General features: G+C 34.1%; 1 protein-coding gene across 2 annotated transcripts; it reads right to left on the bottom strand.

The window, feature by feature from the left end:
* Window positions 1–436: 436 nt before the first annotated feature.
* Window positions 437–22899, bottom strand: LOC126746137 (protein rhomboid). Of its 2 annotated transcripts, none has more exons than XM_050454260.1 (6): window positions 22791–22899; window positions 15718–15981; window positions 10974–11150; window positions 1114–1257; window positions 801–960; window positions 437–749 (listed from the first exon to the last, which is right to left on the bottom strand). In XM_050454260.1, exons 2-6 carry the CDS (start codon window positions 15913–15915, stop codon window positions 580–582), a joined length of 849 nt encoding a protein of 282 aa, XP_050310217.1. In that variant the 5' UTR covers window positions 15916–15981; window positions 22791–22899; the 3' UTR covers window positions 437–579. The 2 variants fall into 2 exon arrangements, with proteins under 2 accessions (XP_050310217.1, XP_050310218.1); XM_050454261.1 differs by lacking the exon at window positions 22791–22899 and adding an exon at window positions 22744–22762.
* Window positions 22900–27682: the final 4783 nt, after the last annotated feature.

Raw genomic sequence — 27682 nt, 5'->3', positions numbered from 1 at the left:
GTACTGAATTGAATAGGATTGCTTAAGGCAATCATTCTAGAAGCTTTCAAAGGCAGAAGAAGAGTTCTTAAGTTCATCATAGTTCATAAAAGTGAGGTAAATGAAACATTTGCGTAAAATCTGACGAGAGGTCGTCAAAATTAAATTGTTAAAAAAAATAAATAAATATAAAAATACTAAAATGGATAAGAACGATGACCTCCTATTTTTTACAAAGCTGCTCTAGTAACCTACTAGTGTAAAACAACAAGGAAAATTATAGCCACGAAGCCTGATAGATTTTAATTATACGGTCAGAGAGCTATTCGTTATATAATTCCAACATTTAATTATACGTTAAGAGGTAATTGATGTTTTGTGGGCTTAAATATGAGTATGATGTTCATTAAATAACGAGTTTTGAATTTTTATTAAAATCAGTATATGAAATCATTGATGATATTTACTTTGATTAGAAGTCTATATTACTTATGATATAAATGGTATAAAAAGATAATTACTTCACTAGAGCTGTAATGACATATTTAAAATGATTAGATAAATGTTAAGTAACTAACTGCATGATTACATTTAACACCTTCAACAAAAATAAACATATTTATAATGAATCAAATCACTTGGAGTACATTTAACAATTTGAATAGTAAAAACAATAAAACCGAAGACAAATAACGTGTAAAATCCCAGTCCGATGTAGAAGAGGGGTTTTCGGTATTTTGTTGGCTTCTGGCATTTAAACAGAACTAAACCTAAAATTAACATATAATTTATTTCTATCAAAATTCTATTTAAAATTTAACCTAAAAATATCCCAGTCAGTCCTCCGAAGAAATGAGCTTGCCAGGAGACTTGAGGTTCTTTTTTTGCCGTGACATGAACAATGTCGTAAATAATGTCAAATAGGATTAGCGTAGTGATGGATATGGATCTGTAGATCTTGTACTTGATTGTCTCGAAATTCTACAAAAAAAAAAGAAATTCTGAAAGAACTTTTTCAAGTAAAGTTTAAGGAGATATTTCTAGTAAATAAGTTTAGAACATGATACTAATTCAATAATAAATTCAATGGCTTACATGTCTTTATGATAGAACTAGTGGCTTTAATAAACTTACTAAAACTAAGTCAGCTACATTGGCAAGCAATAAGGCATATCCCCCCGCTGAGGCTCCAACAATCAGTTCAGAATGAAGACAGGCAGCTCCCAAAACTCCTGTTACGCCTCCAATGGTGTATATTGCTAGTACTCTTAAGCGGCCCTAAAACACATCAAACTATATTATCATTAAACTAAAACTATTTTTACTGATATTGAATCTTATTATTTTAGATAATCTGGAATGCCGTATAGATTTATGTGGCAAGTATGTAAAAAGACGTGTATGGGATTGATACCAAAATATCAAGCAATTTAAAAGATGCACGAGCGGTAGTCTAAAACTAACCGATACCTCCTGCTTGATAGTTGACAAAGCTCTGACGACTAAGTATGGGTAGGGTAACCTTGTAATAGTTTAATAACTGCATCAGGGAACTGAGGAAATGTAATTCCTACAAATACTCGTCAACAAGCACGGCGTTTAATGCCAAAACCTTCTACATTAGAACAGGTCTCTGTCCAGCAGTGGAGAGTGACGGCTACAAGATAATAAAAATGATGTCGCTCAATCAATTGCCTTATACAATATCTTGCAGCAGATACCTATTATTGAGAAACTATTTTGTTACCAAATTCGCTATGAAATTTTTATTATTGATGCTGTAGCTATTTTAAAGGTTTGTAATGATATTGGAAACGTCGAAAATATCAGTTGTACTTCGTCATTCCTGAATTATCGCGGTGACACAAGAGGGCGACATCTATAGAGACGTATAGTGAATCTTCCGGAACTGTGATCTGTATAATATAAGCAGCTCACGCCGTCAAGAGTCAAGTTAAGTCAGTCAGAATATTGGCGCAATTTTTAATTTCGACAATATAAATAGTAGTAAATAAATACAGTGTAAATTAATATTTTTACTAGTTATAAGTGGTCGTGTTTAGTGTGTACGTGTATAAATAATAAATAAATTAGCTATAATTATACATCGAGTATTTTAACTCATATCTTATCTAACGGTAAAAATGCTACAATATCTTACTCGGAATCAAGATTGTAATCTCTGAAAAAATTAGGTGCTTTTTCTTATAAAAGAACAGCAGAAATCAGCTTTTCTTTAAATTTGCTCAAATAAGAAAGATGTCAAATGAATGATTTAAATCGTTAAGACAGATGTTCTTCAGGATAATAGAATATAGCTATTTGGGTGACATTTAGGTTATCTTTCATCGACTAATATCGTTTTTCACACTGAGAAAAATGCAATCTTTAGATATCTCATTTAAAAATATCTCAATAAAGGTCAACGAATATCTAATTACCAGCAAAAATTATGCAATTATCGTAACAACACACGTTAATGTGGCTTGGTTGGCTAAAGTGTATTTTTTTTTGACAAAATAGGTGGGTCCGAGCTTTTTTTTGGAAATTTGTTCGCATTTAATATTAGTTGATTTAGCCTGGCCTAAAAATTACAATATTAACCCATTTGACCCTGAAACTATATTTTTCCAAATTTGTATATTTTTTTCTTAAAAACGGTTAATAGAAGGTCCCATAAGTCGAGAAAAAATTTGTGATTTTTTTTTTCAATTTCCAGTTTTGGAAAAAACGGCGGTCTTTTTAAAAGGACGGTAGGATAAAGGGCTACTATTAGAAAAATAAGTAAAGACTTAAAAATATGTTTATATATCTGACAAAATGCTTAGCAAAATACTTACTTAAAACTTAAACTTTTCTCCACAAAACAGTTTTTTGGGTGAAGACCAACTTCACATTTTTGGCACACAAAATTTGCTTTTTTGTGGCACACAGAACATTTCCGCTGACTCTCGTGATATGTAACTAAATGATCTAGTCTATCGTAACGTAAGAATTGGAATGCAGTTTTTGGCAATTTCGAAGGTCCTCTCTTAGTTGTTTTCCTGTACGTTACGAGCAGCTGTGTCCCTAGGTCCCTTCTAAACTGAAGTTGGTCAAGAGTACCACCATTATTCCTATGGAGTTGCCACGAGTTTTGTGAGGCCATGTCTACACAGTGGGAAAATAACGGAAAATACCACTTTTTACCTCGTACTGAAACTCTATATTGGCTTATGTTTTGGTCACTACAGTCTACCTCTTCCATATTTTCGTTGTATGCCTTGATCAATTGAGGCTGATCTATATAAACATGCTTTTTTTTAGCCTGTGAAAATCGTTTGACCTTATTTACTGGCAAAACTGAACATGCATTGGTGGCTAAAGTAACAACGCTGTTGTTATTCCATTTGCATAATGCGATTTCATTATCGGCAACACCCCATTCAAATGTACCTCGTGTCTTTTTCTTCAGAACTGCCGCATTGCTAAATGGAGATTGTGGGATCCGGTTTTCACGTATAGTACCAGTTGCCTTGATGTTCCTCAATTTTAGCTCTTTTAGAAGTGACAAAGATGTTAAAAAATTGTCAAAAAATATGTGAAAGGGCTAGTAAGGCATTTTCTGTAAAACATCTGCATATTGGAGAACAACTGACGCTCCCAAACCCAGGTGTTTATATTTGTCCGGAATTGTTATCGACGCACCTTGGTAGGGATCAAAATAAACAATGTACCCAAGGCGTAGGGTACCTACCCAAAATTTATACCCCCACCTTATAGGCTTGCCTCGAATAAATTGCTTACCGCTATGTCTCCCAAAATACGGCATCATGGCCATCATCAAGGCTGTGATTCTCTTTAACTGGGGCATAATTAATTTTTTTTTTATTTAGGCTCTTAAAAAGAAGACGACGTTTAGAGTACTTGTCTTTTTTATCAAGGGAAGTATTATCACTGCAATCAAGATTACTCATTATGAATTGAAATCTACCTCTGTAAATAGCGGCTAATATAAGTTTATTCTGGGTATCGTTGCAATTTTGCCAATACATATGTCGCCTTGGAACAGTTGTATATCCACTGACAATTAACACCCCTATCAAGCAGTACTTCTCGTCTGCAGTAACGTTACCGGGGCGGTTTTTTTTGCTGTGCATAAATATCGGTAAAATTAACAATTTCTCCTACCAAGTTCTCATCAAAGAACAGCTTGAAAATATTTCCAGGGGAACGATTGCTTTGTGCAGTTTGAACTGATTGCCATTGCATAAACGTAGACTCTAAATCTTTATTGAGAGTATAGTCAAACGTCTTTATGTGTTTAGGTCGCCTTTCAATAAAAGTGGACAGTAGTAGATCGTCATCACTGTCCCAGCCGTCTTCATCTTCTACGTCAAACTCAATTTCCGCCGGGGCCCTTAGTTGCACTCCGGGTAAATTATTTGGTACTACATCGTCTTCAGCCCCAGAATCTTCATCGGTATCGCAGTTTCCGTTGGCATTTTCTGCTGGAAAAATTGTAATGCCTGTAGGAATGTCCGACGTAGAGTCATTCTCCAGTTCCTCTAAGATTTCTGCCATGGTTAGTGGCTTTTTCCAATACCTGTAAAAAATACCGTCCTTTTAAAAGGACTCGTTTAATTGAACGCTGCTGGATTGATCAAAAAGTGTGAAACATAACCACAAATATATAAAAAGGTCAGTATGTTAAGTTATTTGTTAAAAACAATCAAAACAAGAACGAAAAAATTAACGAGTTTTAACATATCTTACCTTTGTCAAATCATTGCAAAATTACTGGAAACACAGCGTGTTTTATTCGTCACTATCGATCGAAAAATTAACAAAATCCTAACGATCGCGATTGACCTTGTTTAAGATGTTAACTAAACATAATGTGACACTGGCGACATCTTCAAACCGTCAGCTAAATCAGAAAAATACAGGTTTCTTTTTGAAAGCCGTTTAAAAGGACGGTAGGCGTAAATGGGTTAATGGCGAATGCGTTTTATTAGAACCTAAACTAATACCATATTTAGATTATTTAGACTATCTTAATATGAATAATAGACCAATCTAAGATGGTCTTATGATGAGCTATTGGTGGTTTTAAGATGACCCACTGATGATCTTAAGATATATCTAATAAAGTCGTCTATTTATGGTTAGTGAGACGAAGGTATTAAGATCAATCTAATAGTGGTATTTAGATCATATTGTTGTCCCCTATGTTAGTGAGATATCTTACTGACTAGCAGTGAGAATCTCACTGATGGTCTTAGATTATTTTTCTTGGTGTAGCAAGGTAAATAGCACGGTATCAAATTTGGAAAATATGGGAAATTCATTATTTTTTCGCGATATTTTAGGCAAATACGACGAACAAAACTTCAAAATGCCAAGACAGAACACTGGTCACAAGAAGATTGGTCCTATAAATATAACCTTAGTATATATCGAACGCTTTGTATGTACTGACGTAAAAAAATCCTAAAAGCTACCATAAAAACAACAGGAAAAAAATGGGAATTTTCATTGACGACGTCACTGGTAAAGATTCCTTGTGTTAGTAGTATTAACAATGCGATTGAGCGGCGTTGCGACATTGTTGCATTGTTCTCTAATATACGTTATGTACACTCAAAAAGTAAACTTTGAATATTGATTTCTTTATAGAGTAGTAACTTATTATATTTTATTGAAGGGGAATAATATTATCACTGAATGGTGTGCATTATCTGGAGGAAAAATTGGACCGTTTCTCTTCAAAAACGAAGAAAGTAAAGTAATCGTTTGGAAGCTATTGATCTTGACAACATGTGATTTCAGCAGGACGGTCTTACATGTCATACCTCCAGTGAAATATTGACGATCTTGTACGAGTTTGCTCCTCGTGTCATTTTGCGATTTAGTGACCAGAATTGGCCTTAACGTCTTAACTTCTGGCTATGGCGTTTTCTTGTCACAGGTTTATGTCAAAAAGCCTGCAACTAGCAAGGCATTCAAAGCCCGAATTACACTCTGTAGCAATGAAACACCACCACATAATACCGTTATTGAAAATGTCATCAAAAGGGTACGCATAAGCCAACAAAGCCGTGGTGGCAATTTACGAGATATTTTACACGATTCCCAAATGTATCAATACTTTTTACTACGATCATTTCAATACTATGCTATAGAAAACTATGTTTTAGTAAACACTGAAATCTTGCGCTTTTATTGAAATAAAGAACATATAGTATTTAGGCGATTTTGAAAGGACAACTATAACCTTAGTTGTCATAAGCTGAATATCTGTTGTATTGCATTGAAGAGTGATGATCATATAGCACTGGTCACAAATCCTGCTTATCCTTAATCCAAACCTTGGAGAAATTACAAAAGAACGAAGAAACTCTTATTTGTAGAAAAATCAAGAATATTGGTCGTTTTCCTGCAACCTGGGATACGTACTTATCTAAAAGATATCGCTAAATGCCACCCTAAGAACAATAGTAAAAAAAATGGGATATTGGCTATATACTACAGGTTATACCCAATACCCAAGTAAATCTACGGAATAAAAATCTTAAATTTCTCAGAAATGAGGCTGCACAAGTTATTACCATTCTACAGACATTTTACATCTTTTGAATAATGCTAATATTTTATGACAGGTAATGAAACATAGGTCTCTTGCTGCTCTAGGAGTTAACTTGCATCCAAACAATAAATATTAGGTTCCAAATAAATGTCTAAAGTTGCAATATCACGCACAATAATCACAAATGCCCAATGACAAATCCAAATGGTGATAACATTTTTAGGAAATGGGTATGTCAATGGAGAAATATGAGTCAATCTCTAAGTAAGTAAATGCAGCCTCACATTATTCATTCTTGTCAAATTAACCAGTTCTGGACAAACTAGGAATTTGCTCCAGAAATTAATAGCAATAGTAGTAAATATTTTTAATAGTGCCTGTGATACCCAAGTAAATCTACCCAAGTAAATCTACGGAATAAAAATCTTAAATTTCTTAGAAATGAGGCTGCACAAGTTATTACTATTCTACAGACATTTTACATCTTTTGAATAATGCTAATATTTTATGACAGGTAATGAAACATAGGTCTCTTGCTGCTCTAGGAGTTAACTTGCATCCAAACAATAAATATTAGGTTCCAAATAAATGTCTAAAGTTGCAATATCACGCACAATAATCACAAATGCCCAATGACAAATCCAAATGGTGATAACATTTTTAGGAAATGGGTATGTCAATGGAGAAATATGAGTCAATCTCTAAGTAAGTAAATGCAGCCTCACATTATTCATTCTTGTCAAATTAACCAGTTCTGGACAAACTAGGAATTTGCTCCAGAAATTAATAGCAATAGTAGTAAATATTTTTAATAGTGCCTGTGATACTTTCTTCTATATATAAAATAATTTTAAATAAAAAAAATGTTTGGAAAGTTAAAAACACTGGCACTATATATATATATATATATATAGTATATATATATAATTATATAATAATAATAATAAAATTAATTATTTTGCACTATACTGGCAAAACAAGAAAAGTGTTACTATTGCCCGCTAACAGCGATAGATATTGTGCCACTGTTGCCATGGCTAGGAGGCATGATTTAAGATGATGCTTTAGTGACCCTTCTGCCATCTGCCATTATTGCCTCCGTTGAGCGATATGTGTTTATATATATATATATATATATATATATATATATATATATATATATATATATATATATATAAACACATATCGCTCAACGGCGGCAATAATGGCAGATATAGTATATATATAGTATATATATATATATATATATATATATATATATATATATATATATAAACACATATCGCTCAACGGCGGCAATAATGGCAGATGGCAGAAGGGTCACTAAAGCATCATCTTAAATCATGCCTCCTAGCCATGGCAACAGTGGCACAATATCTATCGCTGTTAGCGGGCAATAGTAACACTTTTCTTGTTTTGCCAGTATAGTGCAAAATAATTAATTTTATTTTATATTTGTGTTAATGCAATAGTGACACATTTTGAATTGTGCCAATATAGACCATACGCCGTATTTAATTTTTTAAGTTGTGCCTATATAGACCATATTTTTAATAATTTTATTTGATTTGTGCCAGTATAGTGCAAACTTTTTTTGTGTTTTTTTTTTTTTAAATTAAAGAAGTAAATAATTCTGTTGGTTTTGTATTTTGTTTCGTCTCTGCTAAAACAATAGTGTTTAATTTGAGCAATTTGGAAGGCACCCGAGGCAAGAAAATGTTATCACTAGTAGGAGTCAGGTAAATTTTTTAAAATTATTTTTTTATTTATATTTTCCAATAATGAAATTTTAAGTTGGAGAAAGTTAGTGACAATGGAGGCGATTCTCAGTGGAAAGTGTGTAATGCAAGTTCAGCTGTGAATTCCGATATTGACTATGAGATTTATGACTTTGAAGCCTATTTTTGTATTTATCACCTATGTATGTAATCTTTCTGTAGTATAATGGATACATTAGGGGTAACGTAACTAGTAAGATGTATTTTACTAAACTCTAGATTTTATATTTTGCAGATAATAACACCTTAGAGCAGCCCTCGGAGCAGCCGATGATCATAGATTACTTCGAAAATGAACAGATAGCACAAAAGATTGAGGTATCGTCATCAACAGAAAAAATACTGTGTGAAGAACCGGAGCCGGAAATATCTAATACAGTTTTCACAGACCTCACTAACTTAAATTCTGAAGGTTTAGGTTTTTTACCCGATGGCGATGGTAAGCCAACTAAAAATGAAAATTTTAAATTTTTACAAAGACGTAAACACCTATTGTATTTTTTTTTCAGAACACCTGCAGAATAGGGAAGTATTAGAGATCCTCTCACAGTCCAGTTATACTTCTGATCCTAAAGAATCATCGGACTGTTCACTTAAGGATCCGTATTATAGGGATGATTCTTCCTCTACGTCTTCTAGCTCATCGTCATCAGCAGATTCATCATCTTCTGGCTCATCAGAAGAAGATGTTTATGATCCAGATTAAGCCGTTGCCGAAGTAGAAATAAAAAAGACCGGAAAAAGGAAAGCGAAACCAACTGAATGGAAAAAAGCGTGTGCTAAGCGGTTAAGAAATAGCGGTCAGTCCTATAAAACTCTTGGTAAAGGAATAGAGGTGCCAAGGAGGCAAATAAAGCCAGCTTGTAATAAGAGATTAATCCTAAATATAGGTATACCCATGATAGTAATGGCAGAACGACCAACCACGCATTTTATTTTCTTAAAGACGATACTAAAATAAGAGTATGCAAGCAGTTTTTATAGCTACTCTGGGCATTACTAGCCGCTGCATACGTACGGTAAAGACTAAAATAAAGAACGGTACTTTAGGAGACGATAATAGAGGGAAACATGCCAATCATGAAGAGGTTCCTGCAGAGATTAAAAATAGTGTGCGAGCCCATTCTGAAAAGGTTTACATTGAAGGGAGCAAAACCATAGCTCAACTTTATCGGGATTACAAATTAGATTGTGAAGGCAAGGGAAAACCCTTTGCTAATCTTACTATGTATACGCATATTTTCAATTACGAATTTAATATTGCCTTTTTTTCTCCTAAAAAGGATCACTGTCAGACATGCGTTTCCTTCCAAAACTCCAGTGAGGATGAGAAAAAAGCCTTAGAAGTAGATTATACTCGTCACATTGATGAAAAAAATTTAAGTAGAGAGGAGAACACCATGGAATAAGGCAAAATTTCTTCATTATTTCAAGTGGCTTGTTATGATTTACAGGCTTCCCTTCCAACACCAAACGGATAAGTTTAGTATCATCGTTTTATTATAGATCGAAACTATCTACGTATAATTTTACGGTATGTGATATAACAAAAAAAGGACAAGGATCCGTTAATTGTTATATGTGGTATAAGCCCGAGGGAAAAAGAGGGCCAGCTGAGATAGGCACATGTTTACTACAGTACCTCAAAGAAAAAGCTGAGATGGCTAAAAGCAATTAGCTGAAAATTACCTTGTACTCCGATAACTGTGCAGGGCAACAAAAAAATAAATTTATTATTGCTACTTTTCTTTATGCTGTGGCCAATTACAACATAAAATCCATTACTCAAAAATATTTAGTAACTGGACACACCCAAAATGAAGGTGATAGCGTTCACTCGGTAATAGAAAAACATATAAAACGTGCAATAAAATCTGGCCCCATTTGTACGCCATCACAGTATATAGGCTTAGTACAAACAGCTAAAAAGAGAGGAACCCCATTTAAAGTGTTTGAGTTAGCACATTCAGACTTTTTGGATTTAAAAAATCTGACAGAGCAAACCTGTTCTACTTTTAATAAAAACACTTTGGGAGAGAACTTTAAAATTTCTGATGTTTCAATACTTAGGGTAGAGAAAGAAAATTTGACTGCTTTTATTATAAAACCTCTTTTAAGGACGATGAATTCAAAGTTGTCAAAATTACTAATGAAAAACAAACAAGAAAATCGGTCAGTTCAGTAGGTTTGACAAACTTTCAATTCAAACAAGCTTACACTTTAGCTATTCCAATCGCCAAAAAAAATACGATGATCTTATGTTTTTATAACGAACAAATGCAATAAATAAGAGTCATAGAACTTTTATGAAGGGTTAACATTCGAATAAAAATGCCTAGTTATAATAGGGAAAGAATAAAAAGTTTATTTTGTATATTTTTATAAGTAAAGCCTAGGTATGCTTTGCTTATCGTGCTGTTTTATTTATTTTATCCAAATAGCCTATTCTTCATACATGTATATGCCGCAATATTATTGTTTCAGTTAAAAATTTGCAAACTTTAATTTCGTCAGCACAGGTATCACACAAATAAATACCTAATTAAAATCAATGAAATTTAAAAAGTCATTTTACTTAAATATTTCACTTTTTGAGTTGTGCTACTATAGTTGCCAATGAGCGATATATAGTTTAATGCATTTCTTACCTGATTGATTTCCAGAAGAGCAGCAAAAATACATTGTATGACTACATTTAGTACCAAATGAGACCAGTCTTCGTGTACCAACATGTAAGTAACGTACCTCCATAGCTCTAGACGTTTACTAGGCTCGAACCGTAAGTATTTCTTAAGAGACGAGGTGGCATATATGTGAAATAGTATCTAGAAAATATTAAATACATTTTACTTCTATGGATATTATTACATTTTTGATTTACAATTAAAAAAAAACACAAAATTAGATAAAGGCGCTGAAAGATTTCTCCAGATAAATATGCGAATTTATTGGGTTTCTAAAATTCAAATTTCTAGGTTCCTTACTCGAAATTAAAAAAAAAATTACATTTTACATAAACGTCCTTAACGATTCAGAAAAAACGAAGAATAAGAAACCTAAAATAAGATTAAATAACTAAGAGGCATAAAACATGACGTCAAATACTTGAAGTAAATAAAAAATATAACAAATATGTGGAATATATAAGAAAATCCTTAAAAAATTCAAATATTTCAATTAGCAGAAAGAACCTAAAAATTCAGTAAGATTTCTGAATATAAAATAAAAAGTTACTACAAAATCCTAAAACTTATAAGAAATTGCCTTACTTAATATAATATTGATATTAGGTAGACATATAAAATGCATGTAGAGTAGAGTGGGGCAAAAGCACACGGCGGGTAAAAGAACGCAGTGCTAATATGTCCGGCCCGAGTGCATGTACGATCAGTCTGTCTCCACGCGATTTAAGGGTCAGATCTTGCTACAACTTAAAGTGTACCAGTTTAGTTTTTTGGCTTTACAGAAAGGAGAAAATGAGGTAAGTTTATTTTTTGCTATTTTGATGTTATTTTTCGTGCATACAGATTCTTATATTATGCTTTTATAGTGCAAATTACGATAACAACGTTTATTTGTTATAAAGGCCCAATCGTAATCTCAAATATATTCACCTGTTGTGAGTCGTGCTTGTGTCGATTTACACTGAAAAAAAAATAAAACATAAAAAAGTGCATGTAGGGCAAAAGTTCGCACGGCTGTGTGGGGCAAAAGTTCGCGCGTACTTTTACCCCATGAATTTTTGTAACCAATTTTCTTGTTTTTAGGGACTACAAAAGAAAATCAGAGCGCACGCCCATCACGCCACAAATTCTTAATCGAGCTAAGGAGCTGATCCAAAATGGTTTATCCAAGCGCCAAGCTGCTTCGCAATTAGAAATTTCAGAAGGTGGCCTAAGAAAGCGACTAAAAGTGGATTGTGGGGTTCAGCAGTTAGGTCGATTTAAAAAGGTATTTACGATAGAACTTGATAATGAACTCTGGAAAAAATATTCTATGGCCTAACTTTTAAAAGCTTGCGACAAATAGCTTTTCAGTTTGCTGAAGCTAACAACATAAATCATCCTTTTCCTCGTGAAAAACAGATGGCTGGGAAGGATTGGGCCTACAGTTTTCTTGAAAGGCACCGTTTGTCTCTAAGAACACCATCAAAGACCAGTGTAGCCAGAATGATGGGCTTTAATAAAGTACAACTGGACAGATACTTTTCAAACCTTAAAGTTCTCTGGGAGAAGCACCAATTTGGGGTTTCCGGAATGTTTAACATGGATGAAAGTGGTCTGTCAACGGTTCCTAATAAAACACCCAAAGTCGTTTCGGAAAAAGGCAAAAAATTAATCGGCAAAGTCTCTTCTGCTGATCGAGGACAAACTGTCAATGTTGTGTGCTGCATGTCGGCATCTGGAGCTTATGTTCCTCCAGCTATAATATTTCCTCGAAAAAGACGTAAACAAGAACTTCTTAATGGCGCCCCCCAGACTCTCTGGTATTGACATCAGATTCTGGATATATTAATGGACCCCTGTTTTTGGAGTGGCTGGAGCATTTTACAAAACACGTAAAGCCATCAGAAGAGAACCCGGTCCTTCTCATTCTAGACAATCATTCCTCTCATTTGTATCTAGATGCTGTTTTGTTTGCCCGCAATCACAATATTCATATGTTGTCTTTGCCGCCACACAGTAGCCAAAAAACACAACCGCTGGATAGATGTTTTTTTAAGCCTTTAAAAGACAAGTTTGCTGAAGCATGTGAGCGATATTTAATAAGTAATCCGGGAAAAGTGGTTACACAATTTCAGATATCTTCACTGTTTGCAGAGGCATACCAAACTGTGGGTACCATGAAAAAGCAATTAACGGCTTTAAAAAATGTGGAATCGTACCTTACAATCCTGATGTATTTACCGACGAAGACTTCTTACCATCAACTGTTACTGACCAACAATCCATACCGCAGGAAAATTTACCTCAACCAGAAGATTCTGTCCTTCAGCCTTCTAAATCTCAGAATATTTTGGAGCCATCAACTTCAAATAATTTACTACAATCTTTAATTGAATTCCGACAATCAGAGATTAATGATCAGTCACCTCAGCCGCAACCGTCTACATCAAAAGTTGTTCCAGAGCCTATTCAAAAACCATCTGCAGTTACTGATTTACAGCCATCTACATCAACCAACGCTGATGTACTGGCAACAATAGCATCTGAAAAATCAAGGAATGACAAAAAACATAATCGCTTCTCCGATATTTTGCCTTTTCCTAAAAAAAAGGACCCTATGACAAGAAAAAGTAAGGGGAAAAAATCAGAAATAATAACTAACACACCTGTTAAAGACGCCTTGGAGGAGGAAGTAAAAAAGCGCGAAGGAAACAAAAATAATAAAGGCAAAAGAAATGTCTTTGAAACCAAAACACAAACAGAGCCTAAAAACCAAAAAATAAAAAATTCGTTTGAAAAAAAAAAAGAAATTAGAGAAACTCTAAAAAGCGCTGAAACAGAAGACGTCATTTGTCCTGGTTGTGAGGAATCATTTTTGGAAACTCCCAACGATGATTGGGTTCAGTGCAATTATTGCCAGGAATGGTGGCATGAAGATTGTTCTCCTTATGAAGGCGTTGGTGCATTTAAATATGACCATTGTGTTTAAGCCAAAGTTTTAAGTAGTTGCTATTAGCAAGTTCTAATGTTTCATTATTTTTTGTTATTATTTGTTCAGGAGTTATTTAGTTTAAGTTGTTTTCTATTAGCTATAAGTTCGTATGTTGTGAAATATTTTTTAGTTTTTGTTAAATGCAATGTTAAATTGACAATAAAAAGAAGTTTCATTTTAAAAACAAGGTGCGTACTTATGTCCACGGCATGCGTGCTTTTGCCCCCCTACTGGGGCAAAAGAACGCAATTGACATTTTGTCATATTTTTTTTAATAACTTTAAAACCATTTACATTTAAATTTTTTCCATCAGATATTTTATAGTACTGACTTGAAGCTTTCATCCATTTGTGTTTTTTAATTTTTTTTTTAATTAAGGTGGAAACTAGGGGAGTTCAAACATTAACTGCGTGCTTTTGCCCCACTTTACTCTAATGAGCATAGATTATCATGAAATGTCAATCAAAAATAAAAAGGAATCTAAAAGTCTGGATAAATTTAGATCCAAGCTACATTAAGATGTATTCTAGAGAAACTGTTTCAGGGTATTTGGTATTTTGATTCATATCTAAAATACTACCCAGTAACTAAAGTAGTTATAATCCTAAACTCTGAAAATTACATTATCAATTAGCCAAAAGGAAGCTGATAGGCGTATGACATCAAGACTATCACTTTAAATAGATTACAATATGATTAGGATTGAGAAAAGAGAGTATTAACAGCGAAATCTACATTAAGCTCTAGATGTAAATTTTAAAGGACTGATTGAGGATGATGAGGAACGTAGAATCTACAAAGAAGGTTTGAGAACCTCAAATCACAGATACTACTTGCCAGATAGTTCAAGAATGAAAGTACCACAAGAGATTTGAAGTTATGTACGTGATGAACAAATAATATCAATAGAATTATTACATACTAGCTGCAGAGTGAGTAAGACAGAGAACAGTGAAGAGCAGAAAAGACTTAAATTGACTGATAATAATAATGTTTAAATGTAATCTGTGATTATAGAACTTATACTTGGACAAAGAGTGCGAAACCAAGAGCCTACAAGAGAATTAAAGCAATTCACGTAATGAAGAGATTAAATGGTTAAAACTAGTTAAAGTATGACTAAGAAGCAGAACAGAGAATGAAAATAAAAGAATCTATATTTAGGGGTGAATCTATAAAATTAGTTGATCATCATAATGCATCTACCAAGAAGCTTGGAATACCTAGACTAGCGCTCAATGAGTTCTTAACGTAAGCATTAAAAACGGTGAATTGTGTGCAAAAATACTAAATATATCACAGATATTATTTATTAAATAAACAGCTAAACTTAAATATAAACTGTAGCTATTATGCGTGACACTTGAATAAAGAGACGCATTTAGAAATCAAGCCCAAAATTAACCAAGGTGTTTCAGGTAACGGATGGACGATATCGATATTGGTTGTAGAGCAATTAAATCAGGAAATAGAGAATATGGAAAATTATAATAAAAAGTGGATTTAAAAAGGCTATAATAAATCAGTTAAATTATAATTTTTTCATGTATGTCCTTTAATGAAGTTCCTAATTGTTACACTTAAATTTTAGCAGAAAATATTATAAAATACTTTATAGGCGCAAAATTAGCGATTTGTGTGTAAAAAATAATAAAAAGTAAGGCTTGACTATTTTATATATAATTGTAAGAAAAACTAAAAAAAAAACAAATATTGTCTATTGACTAACTTACCTGTAAAAGACTGACACATAAAATAGCAACAGGCACATTTCTGGCAAGTTCGTAATACCACTTGCCTTTGTTGGCAGTAATTCTTCTCCTGGAGTCTGTAACAGCGGCATGAAATCTTTTAACCAGAAACTTCTCCTCGTCGAAACTGGTATCTGGGGTACTAGCCGGACTGGAAAGGTACCCATCTTCAATAGCCATTACGGCGTATTTTCTTTACTTAACTACCTTGCTTCATACCTTTTTTCTTATATTGTATTGATTAACCTGAAATAAGCGTTAATACATACTGAGCAAAAACTGGTAACAACCTATCGATAGAAAAAATTGTTATAAACACAGATTTTCGTAATACGTTGAAATAAAAGGTAAACACGCGACTGAAGTTTTTAGGAGTAATAAAACCTTTCGACTTTCTAAAAATATCCAATTCCGAGCGGGTTCGCGAGACGATCCTATTTTCGAATAAAAAATAGGTATATATATGTAATTTAAATGGCAGCTGCAATAATAAACAAACATATCCGTTCACTTTATGTTGAGAAATTTATCAACAAATTTTAATATAATTAGATAAATGGTTAAAGCGATTATAGGCCAGTTAACAGATTTTGGATGGAATGAGGAAGTTTGAGTTTGGATTTTGGAATTTGGGAGAGCAGGAGTACAAAAGGAGGTCTATTTTTTTGCATAAATTTTAAAAATGGTGTGTTATTAAGCATAAGTATCTTAAAAGGTAACAACAAGGGTAACAGGTATTAGATTTTTAATAATTTTCACACTCTTTGATCAGATGGTGCATTTAAATTGAAATTGAATTTGAATCAATCAATGTATGAGTCCCAACTCAAGACATGGTTTCTTTTTTAAGCCCTAATAAATTTTATCCTCCTCCCCAATATTTTCCATAAATTAACGGATATTTGAGACCTTTTTTATATTTAATATTCGCAACCATTGCTGATGAGGTCAAAGTTGCTAAATGTTGCTAAATGTCATATATTAAAATATTAGTGAAATGGCCAGACAATTAGAAAGTAAATCCGAATCACTATTATAATTGTAATCTCCCAACTTAGAGATACCATTAAATGTAATGTGACGGAGGAAGGAAAAGTTAGCTATGACAATTGATACCGATTTAATAAAATCTTATTTATTAATAATAATAACCTAAATGACGTGTTTCAATATGGGTTTCCAGACAATAAGACTTTGCTTCTCCCAATTATAGGCGCATTTTTCCAAAATGTCTCATTCTCACTTCTAAATGGTTTTTGCTCTTTAGTTATTAGACCACGATCAGAGGATGATTTAGATATTAGTTTCTTATCTCGATCATAGTCGTGGTGATTTAATATGTGGATCATACTCACATGATTAAGATCTACTTAAATATTAAATTTAATATTTCGCCCTCCTCGGCGAACTTCGTTCTGGCGAGACCGGTCACGCAAAAATTTAGTCACGGGCCATACAGGAATGTCCTCTCCTTCTGATGGGCACTGCATGGCTCCAGTGACTGTGGACTGCGAGGGATTCGTGACGCACATTGCAGGTAGAGAGGAGTGGCAGCATTCCAACAAACCTGCATTGTTAAATAGGGGGACCATCTGGTACACAGATGGCTCCGGAATGAATAACAGATGGATCAGGGCTTTGTGGTGGGATCCCACATACCAGTAGGGCATACTCGTTGGGGGAGCACGCCACTGTCTTCCAGGCCGAAGTATTCGCTGTATTAAAATGCGGACAGAAAATCCTAAGCTGCGGACACCGCAATACAGTCGTATCAATATGCTCGGACAGCAGAGCTGCTATTAAGGCTATCACGGCCGCAAAGGTAAGCTCCAAGCTTGTACTAGAGTGCATAAAAGTCCTGAAAAAATTGGTGCAGGTTGGCTTCAGGGTCCAGCTCGTCTGGATACCTGGCCACGCAGGCCATGCAGGTAATGAGGAAGCGGACTCTCTTAGTTGTATCTTTAGTATAGTTGGTATCGGCAAATGCGTTGCGGTCGCGTCAATGAAGGGTCTGGTGGACAAGTAGACCCACCGAAGATGGACTGAGTCCCTTGGTATGAGACAGGCCAATGCGCACATAGATGGGCCCTCTGCCTGTCTCACCAAAAATCTACTACGCCTAAAAAGACGCGAAATTCGGCTAGTGACAGGTCTTTTAACCGGTCACTGGCACTTAAGAAGCCATCTCCATACTATCGGTATTGCGGACAATCCGGAATGCCGATGGTTCTGTGAGGAGGATGAAACCGTTGACCATGTAGTCGAGGAGTGCCCAGCACTCACGCGCGCCAGGTTCAAATACTTTCAGTGTACCGAGTGACTTTAAGTCCTTCAGACCAGAGAGCCTTATCGGTTTCTCTAAGGCCGTTGGGCTCTGGTAATTCCCGGTGGGGCATGACGGGTCCATTAGAAGACCTATATGCATAACTGCCTTGGCAGCCCACTGTTTCGACAATTCCTATATTTCGCCCGGTGCAAGTGATCTTTGCCTGAAGATAAATCAAAAGGTTATCTTGATTGAGTTTTCATCTCTATACTTTATTAAAAATATCTTCAGGCAAAAGCTGAACTTGAATGCTCGCGTTAAAAATAATCGTTTGCTGTTAGTATTGTTTAGTTGGAGAAAGTCTTGGTTAGTTGGTTGGCTAATCACTATAATTATTGTGGCCCTCCAACATTAATATATCACTGATAGTATTCTCGTAGTAGCATTCGTACCATTTTCTTGTGGTATTATAATTTTGAGCATTAGGTTCAATATAAATTAGCCTGGATTTGTCCACAATTATGCTATAGCAACTAGATTTAATAAAAGTCATTTCTCTTATGGAGGTACTACAATATTGTATAATAACAATTACTTCTCGGCAATAACAACATTTGATAATCTATTATCTGAAAAACATTTGGATTTTCTATTGTCTACCATAGATATTATGATCTTTATATTGTTTATATTTATAAAACATCTGATGGTGATGTACATGAAATCTGTCAAAAATTACTGAGCTTGCTAGAATCCCTACCTCTAGAAAGTAAATTAATGTTATATGGCAATCTCAATACTGATTTCTCCAGTATGTGTATTGCTCAAGAATTTCTTCAGTCTATTTTCCATTTGTTCATATTAACTCACCCACTAGAATAACTAAAACCAGTTCTAGTTCTAGTTCAGTGAGTATATTTAGCTTTATATCTAAACCTCAGCATATGATAGAGTAGCATTTTAGTGTTCAACCGTAATAAGATGATAGTTCTAAAACTTCGACGTCACTATTTTGTATTCCTCCATCGCGAAACTGCAATTTATGTAATTCGAGACAATTGCAATGACTGCAATCATTTGCGTTTTGTTCCTCCATTTATGCAACTTCTATAGAAATGTTATACAGTAGATGAGGGCGTGATAACTTTTGTATATCCTTATCTACAGTCTGACTGAAGGTCTAATTAAATAATCCTTTAGATGCAAATGCCCTTAAAAGGAGGACATCTAAAGCGGAAGCAAGAAATTTGATCAATTTGTGTAAAAGCTGACCTGACTTGTAATTATAAACTCTGGTATCAATTTTACTTTGAAGAAGTCTCCTTTGATTTTTCACTATACCATAATAGTGAGTTCTTATATTACTCTTACACTGGCATGTAATAAAAAGAATATAGCAGCAGGATTTGAAGCATAGGGGAAGGGTGTACAAAATGACAACGGGTTTTCAAAAATCAAAATTTTCTATGAACAAAAAATGTTTTAATTCTACAAAAGTAACAAAAAAATACAGGCATCTCTACTCTATTTTCCAAAATAAAAATCACTAAAAAAACTCAAAAAGAAATTCTCATTTTGAGGTATTTAATTTAAAAAGGTAAAAGTTCGTTTTACCCTCCTAGGTGGGTAAAATGACATACCTATTAAATATTGCCAAAAATTTCTGTAGAAAATTAATTATCGCAACACAGTTCACAAATAAACATCTTAGTTTTTTTGTCGACTCCAGCACACTCAGCGTGTGCCCATTTCGACCAAGAACAACATTGCAGCCAAATTTCCTTTGCCTTTGACCTTTTAAATTCTTCCACATAGTAAATGCAAGTACAATCTTCGTCGTCTTCTATTAAGAATGGGTTGTTTTCCGATTCAGAGTCAGTGTCAACAAATACCTTTTTAGTTGCAGCTCTTTTTTTATTTTCGACTGTGGGTGTAGTTCTTGATTTTGCTTCCTCCACATTTGGAGTAGAATTTAGCACGGTAGTTCCCTGACGCTTTCTCGGCTTCCTCTTTCCCTGGCCTGAGATAAATGGTCCTACTGGAATGCGACTCAGATCGGAGACAGTAACGGCAAGTAAACTTTTATTTTGTTGATCTGTTGTACTGGGGATTACTTTTGGAAGATTAGTTACGTCCTTTAAATTGCCCATCCCGCTGGAAGTTTGTAGAGATAGTGCTGCGGAAGGTTCTTCAGCTAGAGTGTTTTTTATATTTATATTACCTTCAGATTCTGGAATATTTGTTGTCTCTGCTGCTTGAAACATGTATTCTGGAAATACATCAGGATATATTCCGGTTTTAGAAAAGCCGTTGGTTGCATTTTGAATAGTGGTAGCTTTTTTATATGCTTCAGTAAGTAAGGCACCTATTTGAAATTGCATTACAACTCTGCCTGGGCGTGCCTTAAGCCACTTGGCTATAGCTTGATCGAAATAGGTTTTTAAGGGACCGAAGAATAAAACATCAACGGGCTGCAGTCGGTGGGTGCAGTGAGGAGGCAAACAGAGCAGAACAATACCATGTTCTTTGGAGAAAATCAGACCATCAAGGTACTTATGGTTGGAATGGCCATCAACAATTAAAAGCACCTTTTCGTCTGATGAGGCCTTCGTAAACTTTTGAAAATGTTTTAACCATTGCAAAAATACTGGTCCAGTCATCCAATTAGACTGCTGAGCAATGCCAAGAGTCCCTGGGGGAACATTATCAGTAAGTTCGTTCTTCATGTTTTTTCTGGGAAATATTAAGGCTGGTGGGATAAAATTACCATTGAAACTCATGCAGCAGACAACGGTTACATGGGATCCCCTTTCGGCACTGGTTATGGCTCCTACTTGCTTACGACCTGTTGTTGCAAATATTTTTTGAGGCTTTTGCACAGTAGAGAGTGCTGATTCATTAATCGACATTATATATGTTAAGTGGGTTGATATTTTCTTTTTTAATCACCTTTTCTAGAATCTCAAAAAACCGAGCAACTTGTGGTTTGTTGAAAGCCTGGGCTCTAGCAGCAGATGTCGCCTCTGGCTTACGTAATGCTATATCCGGATTTCTTCTTCGGAATTCTCGCAGCCAATCTTTTCCTGCTGTTTTCTTCTCACGGTTAAAGTTATATTGAAAGCCATTTTTAAAAGCTAACTGGCAGGCCAAGCTTAACACATCCTTCCTTGTGAGTCCAAAAAATCTTGACTCTAGAAGTTTTAGATATTCAACTCACTGCCGTTCTACTTCTGGTGGAAAAGTAGGTTTAAATCTACCGAGGCGTTTTTCTCCCGTCTTTATTGTTTTATTTGTTTTTAAAGCATGTCTTCGTAGGGTTGCTTGTGGTACCCCGTAAGTCTTAGATGCCTTTAACCAGCCCATTTCACCATTATTGACCGCTTCTATGGCTTTTAACATCGAATCTGTACTCCACGACTGCCTATTTGTCTTTCTTTCGTACAATCGGTGCATGACAATCTGCAATAACAAATAAAAACATTATTTCTATAAGTCGGGCAAAATGACATACTGTGTCATTTAAGCCGACAACGCATTATGTCATTTTACATGACTAGAGAAAACAAAAAAAATATTTTTTCTAATATTTGCCTTATTCCTCTTGTAAAGCTCTTATTACTAAATGTTAAAAGAAATAGTTTAAATAATCAGGTAAAATAAAACAACTTACCTAGCGAAATGTTGTCTAGTATTATAACCAAATTAAACAAAGCGCGAAAAATATTTTTGCACCACAAATTTAGAAATATCGAGCGTACACCTCCATTAGTGAGCAGAGACAAACTGAAGTGGTTGGAACCTGTTGGGTAAATAATTTATGATCTAATTTAGCGCATGCGTATATTCTTACGAGTTAGCAAGGTACATATAATAAGTATGTCATTTTACCACACTATGTCGTTTTGTACACCCTTCACCTACAATTTTAGAGAATAAGAAGCTTTTTTTTGGCAAGGAGTAGTTTGAGCCTTCTTTCCTAGTAGGTTCTTGTTATCCTCGTATTTGTCTTAACTTTTATACTTGCAAGATGCAGCTGGCTTAGTACGAACAGTACCATCGTTGCGTCAAGGCTGAAAATGACAGCATTGACGTTTGACACAGATACAGGACTCTTATTTTGATTTATTATGCTGTTTTAAAACTGTTTTTTGGTAAATATGATATCTCAACATGTTTGATGAATATCAGAGCACATTATCACTTTCTTTTCAAGTACAAATTGAAAATACCGAACACATTTTTTTATACGGCTGTTATTAAATATATGCATTACATTAGTTTTTTATATAGGAACAGATTCATTCCGTAATAGTTCAAGAATATTAATTTCTTTACCTGTTTGGGCATATGAATAACTTTTGGCGCCATCTAAGGGTCATGCTGTAAAACACGAATTAAGGTGTCTAAAGCAAAGACGGTATAGCATTTAAGCCAACATAAATTAAACATAACTATAATAAATTCTAGAATTGTTTTATAAAATATGTTTTAGGTTTAAAAACTAAAGAACGTAATATTTACAATTTTATTCTACTTAAGGTAAAGTCTTAAATTGGCCATTTTTATTTGCTTAAATGTCAAAAACTGTTACCAAAAATTATATCTAAATCTAAATTTTAGAGAATTAAGCTTTTATTTACTAATCAAGCTATATGCAAAAAAAACTTATTTTCCTAAGGGTTCCTCCCAATAACATTAAACAATAATCAGAAGTCAGTTTTTTAATATTTCGTTCCACTCACCCTTTTTTTCACTGCACTATTTAAGAAAAAATCCATAAAATACGTACCAGTTACTTCTTTAAAATCAATAAATTTCAGACAAAATGCACCTCACCTTTAGCAATAACAACAATCTTGTACTAATTTCGTGAGCCATGTCAACAGTAATTAGTGTAACACCTACTTAACTAACATCAATTGAAATTGCCGTTTTTAGTGACACTGTAATCTTAGGAACTCGGTTTAAAAACTTGATACTACCACAATTTTTTAGGCTATTCTCTTTAATTTGGTGAAATTTAATTAAAAAAAATGTTTATTGATATTTTAACTTAAAGCGTCATTGTAAGGGTCTACACTGAACTAAAAGGCTTTGACTTCAATAAAAGCTTCAGCAGTAATTGTAAATTTTTTTTAGGGAATGGATCATAATTTCATAATACAAAATGAGGCATAAGACACTTATTTTAAATGGCAAATTAGGAGCGTGGGACTTAAAATTTCGGATTTGAAAAGATAGCAGAGCCGATCATTATTAAAAAATTGGTTTCTTAAGTAGTGAATTACATTGGTTTATTTTATAGTAATGAAATTAGTAATTACAAGAATTACAAGGAAAATATTTTGAATGCATTATTTCTTATATTAGAAGAATCTGGTTTGATCCTAATAAAGCACGTATTAGAAATATAGGGAAGAGGTAAAGAAAAAATCAACAAGAACTAAATATAATATATTAAAGCATACTCATTCCTACTCTTATCACACGATGTTGCCATTTGTTGACATTGTCTCTCCCTCTTATCCTGTGACGTAACTGACTCATTTTTAACTGAGTTTCAATGACATCATTATTGCAAAATTCTTTGAGCTTCTCTATTGTTAAATACGATGTTTTTTAAAACTTGTTTATCACCCCATCAGCTTAATAGCTCAAAACACCTAAATTTTACTATTTTGGGTTAATAACAAATTTGGTTCATCACATATTCCATGAAAATTTGTATTAATGATTTCGTAGAGCATATTTTGCTTGAAATCTTCAGATAAGTTACTTGGAGGTAACTGATTTTAACAGATAATAGTCTAAAAACTTTCATAAGCACTAAGGAACAGCTTATGTTTAAGGTGATAGGGGAAATATGCCTATGATGGACCACTAGTTAAATATTTAAATTTACCGCGCAAAATACATTTTCGTCGCATTGGTTAGGTTGATTAAAGCTTTTCTTTAGTTGTTTATATTATGTACCCGTGGAAATATAAAGTGATTTTATGAAAATAAACAGAAAAGTTAAAATTGGTAAGTACTGATATAACAAAGTAGGTTAACCTAATGTTAGATAACTTTTGTTTTATTATTTGCTAGAATCTGTTTTTCTCACTGCTGTTTAGGAAAACTGTTTCGTTTTAACTACCGGGAAAAAATTGAGGTTATGGCAAAGATTTTTTTATTTTTTTAAATTTTTATGTGATTTGTGCTAAATAGCCTATGATGGACCTCTTGAAATTGTCTTATGATGGACCAGGGGTCCGTCATTGGCAACAATACAGGGTGTCATTGAAATGGTGTAAAAAAATTCGGGGGGTGATAGTACTCCTAAAAATTTTAAAAAAAGTTCCTATAACTATAGGGTGGAAAATGCATATTAAGGGAGTTAGGGGCACTGAAAGGGTAAATTTAAAAAACGGTTTTTTGAAATTGTAGGCTTAAAAAACGAGATAAAATTTCGAAAAAAAATCCTCTGCCATAAATTTTGACCCAAAATCAAATGGTGATACTGAAAAATAATTTGGAAAATCGGAAAGGGTAGTTTTTGCAAGGGTAGGGGGTTAATTCGTGAATAACTTTTTTTAGGTTATTTTTTTCGCAACGTGGGTTCATTTTTTAAAAACTACATACTTTTTCCTACAAAAAAGGTACTCTTGTTGCACATCGCCCAGAACGATGGTTTTCGAGAAAATTGAAGGCAAAAAGTTTGCTCTGATGGGCTGCTAACTGGTTAAACAACATAAACTTATGAAAGTTATGGGGTTTCAAAAGTAAACAAGTAGTTATTAAATAATTAATTGAAAATTCTAAATTTCATGATTTTTAAAACATCGTATTGCTTTAAAAAAACGAAATAAACCAATTACCAAAATTCCTTATTAAATGCATTTGATTCATTAGCTTAGTTTACACCGCCAGTACCAAATATTCAATACGCGGACCCAATCCCCTATTCTCAAACTCAACGTGCGCGAGTTGACAAGTTTACACGTAAATTATTCCCAATTGTGACTTAATAGGTTTGAGAATATGTAGAGGTTTTAGTCCGCGTACTGAATATTTGGTACTCGCGGTGTAAACTAGGCTAATGAATCAAATAAGTATGCATTTAATAAGGAATTTTGGTAACTGGTTTATTTCGTTTTTTTAAAGCAATACGATGTTTTAAAAATCATGAAATTTAGAATTTTCAATTAATTATTTAATAACTACTTGTTTACTTTTGAAACCCCATAACTTTCATAAGTTTATGTTGTTTAACCAGTTAGCAGCCCATCAGAGCAAACTTTTTGCCTTCAATTTTCTCGAAAACCATCGTTCTGGGCGATGTGCAACAAGAGTACCTTTTTTGTAGGAAAAAGTATGTAGTTTTTAAAAAATGAACCCACGTTGCGAAAAAAATAACCTAAAAAAAGTTATTCACGAATTAACCCCCTACCCTTGCAAAAACTACCCTTTCCGATTTTCCAAATTATTTTTCAGTATCACCATTTGATTTTGGGTCAAAATTTATGGCAGAGGATTTTTTTTCGAAATTTTATCTCGTTTTTTAAGCCTACAATTTCAAAAAACCGTTTTTTAAATTTACCCTTTCAGTGCCCCTAACTCCCTTAATATGCATTTTCCGCCCTATAGTTATAGGAACTTTTTTTAAAATTTTTAGGAGTACTATCACCCCCCGAATTTTTTTACACCATTTCAATGACACCCTGTATACAAATTTAATTATTCTATAGATATATTTTTTTCTATTTAGGTTTAAATATGGCATCCAAAAAAAGGCAACAGTGGGATGAGGATGACATGCGGCAGACTATTGAGAATGCAAAAAATAGCAATATGGGCTTAAAGTTAGCAGCCAAAACCTTCAATGTACCGAAGACAACTTTAAGAAGACGTTCGGCTAAGCAGGACTGTTCTAAAGGATATTTGGGAGGACGAAAAGCAATGTTCTCTAAAGCCATCGAAGAGGAGATTGCCGAACATATTATTAAAATGGAAAAACGATTTTTTGGACTAACTTCTAAAGATTTGCGACGGATGGTATTTGAAGTAGCCGAGAGGAATTATATAAAACATGATTTTAATCGGGAAACAAAAATCGCAGGTTGGAAGTGGGTTAGGGGATTTTTAAGACGTAACCCACGAATATCTTTGCGATGCCCAGAAAGCACGTCATTGGCCAGAGCCCAGGCTTTTAACAAGCCAAATATTCAAGCCTATTTTCAAGCACTATCTAATACTCTAGAGCAGTTTAACTTTCTTCTGGAAAACATATCTAATATGGATGAGTCAGGTTTGACCACAGTCCAAAAGAAATGTCAGAAAGTTAACGCTGCAAAAGGACGCAAGCAAGTTGGGGCACTCAGCAGTGCAGAGCGGGGGCAACACGAACACTGTAGTGTGCGCACTAAATGCCATAAGTACTTATATTCCACCTGCTCTTATATATCCTCGTCAAAGAATGAATGATGAGCTTATGAATGGTGCTCCCGCTGGTAGCATAGCTTTTGTGTAAGAAAAAGGATGGATGAACACTGAAATTTTTTGTAAATGGCTAAAGCACTTTGTAAGGTATTCAAAAGCATTTAATGAGAACAAGGTTCTTTTACTTTTAGATGGTCACAGTAGCCATAAAAGCCTTGTCTCTAGACAGTTTTCTAAAGAAAACGGGGTTGTAGTATTTTGTTTTCCGGCGCACTATTCCCATCACGTTCAACCATTAGATGTCGGATTCTTTCGTCCTCTTTACACCTATTTTGACCAGGAAATCCAATTATGGCTGCGTCAGAACCCAGGAAAGGCAGTCACACAATATAAAATAGCAAGCCTTCTTAATCGAGCCTTTCTGAAGAGTGCTATTCCATCTAACGCAATAAATTAATTTAAAAAGGCGGGAATTCATCCTTTTAATCCCGATATTTTTGAAGATTGGGAGTTTGCACCAGCTTTAGCAACGGATAGGCAGATTCCATTGGAGGCTCAACTCAGTATCATCGAGTTAGACATTCAAAATCAACCAAGTACTTCTGGTCTTAACACCTCTTAATCTTCAGTTTTAAATGTGTCACTGAAAGAAATTTTACCTCCACCTCAAGCGGTACCTGGGGGCGTTGAAAAAAGAAAATGCAAAACTCGTGCAAAAACTGGTCATTTAAATTCCACTCCAGAAATTCAAGAACTCAAAGAAAAGGTTATTGAAAAGGAAACGAAACTAAGAAAACAATAAGGTAGGGCAGTAAAACGGCAACTTGTCATTGAAAATGACAGTTTTGACGAAGATGAGTCTATGTTGGAGGAATTCCTTAAAAAAGGTAAATAAGACACATATGATGCCAGTTGCATTTACTGCAACGAGTTATTCTCTCACTCACGTAGCAAAGAAAAGTGGATTCGCTGTCAAGTATGTAAATCGTAGTGCCACATTGAGTCTGCGGGTGTTAGTTACCGTTGCAAATCATTTATTTGTGAATTATGTACATACTTAATTTTTTTGAGTTTATATGTATATTTTTGTACCCCACAAATTATTTTTTTTTATTAAAGCTTAAAAAAGAAGTTAATAAGATAAGATAATATTTAGTTACAACAGGGGCCAACATGGGCACATAATGTGCCATTGATGGACCCCTCATATTTTTTTTAAAGGCGTTCAAAAAAATGGAAACAACAAAACTAAAGAAATGG

This window comes from Anthonomus grandis, chromosome 17 (assembly GCF_022605725.1).
Source record: "Anthonomus grandis grandis chromosome 17, icAntGran1.3, whole genome shotgun sequence".
Classification (NCBI taxonomy): Eukaryota; Metazoa; Arthropoda; class Insecta; order Coleoptera; family Curculionidae; genus Anthonomus; species Anthonomus grandis.
This window is presented reverse-complemented; position numbering and strand designations above follow the sequence as displayed.

Coding starts and splice junctions, on each gene's coding strand:
- LOC126746137 (XM_050454260.1), bottom strand. CDS start 15,915: ATGGCTATTGAAGATGGGTACCTTTCCAGTCCGGCTAGTACCCCAGAT. Junction 1,258..10,973: donor CTCTTCTGGAAATCAATCAG/GTAAGAAATGCA, acceptor GATGTGTTTTAG/GGCCGCTTAAGAGTACTAGC. Junction 750..800: donor ACTGACTGGGATATTTTTAG/GTTAAATTTTAA, acceptor TGTTAATTTTAG/GTTTAGTTCTGTTTAAATGC.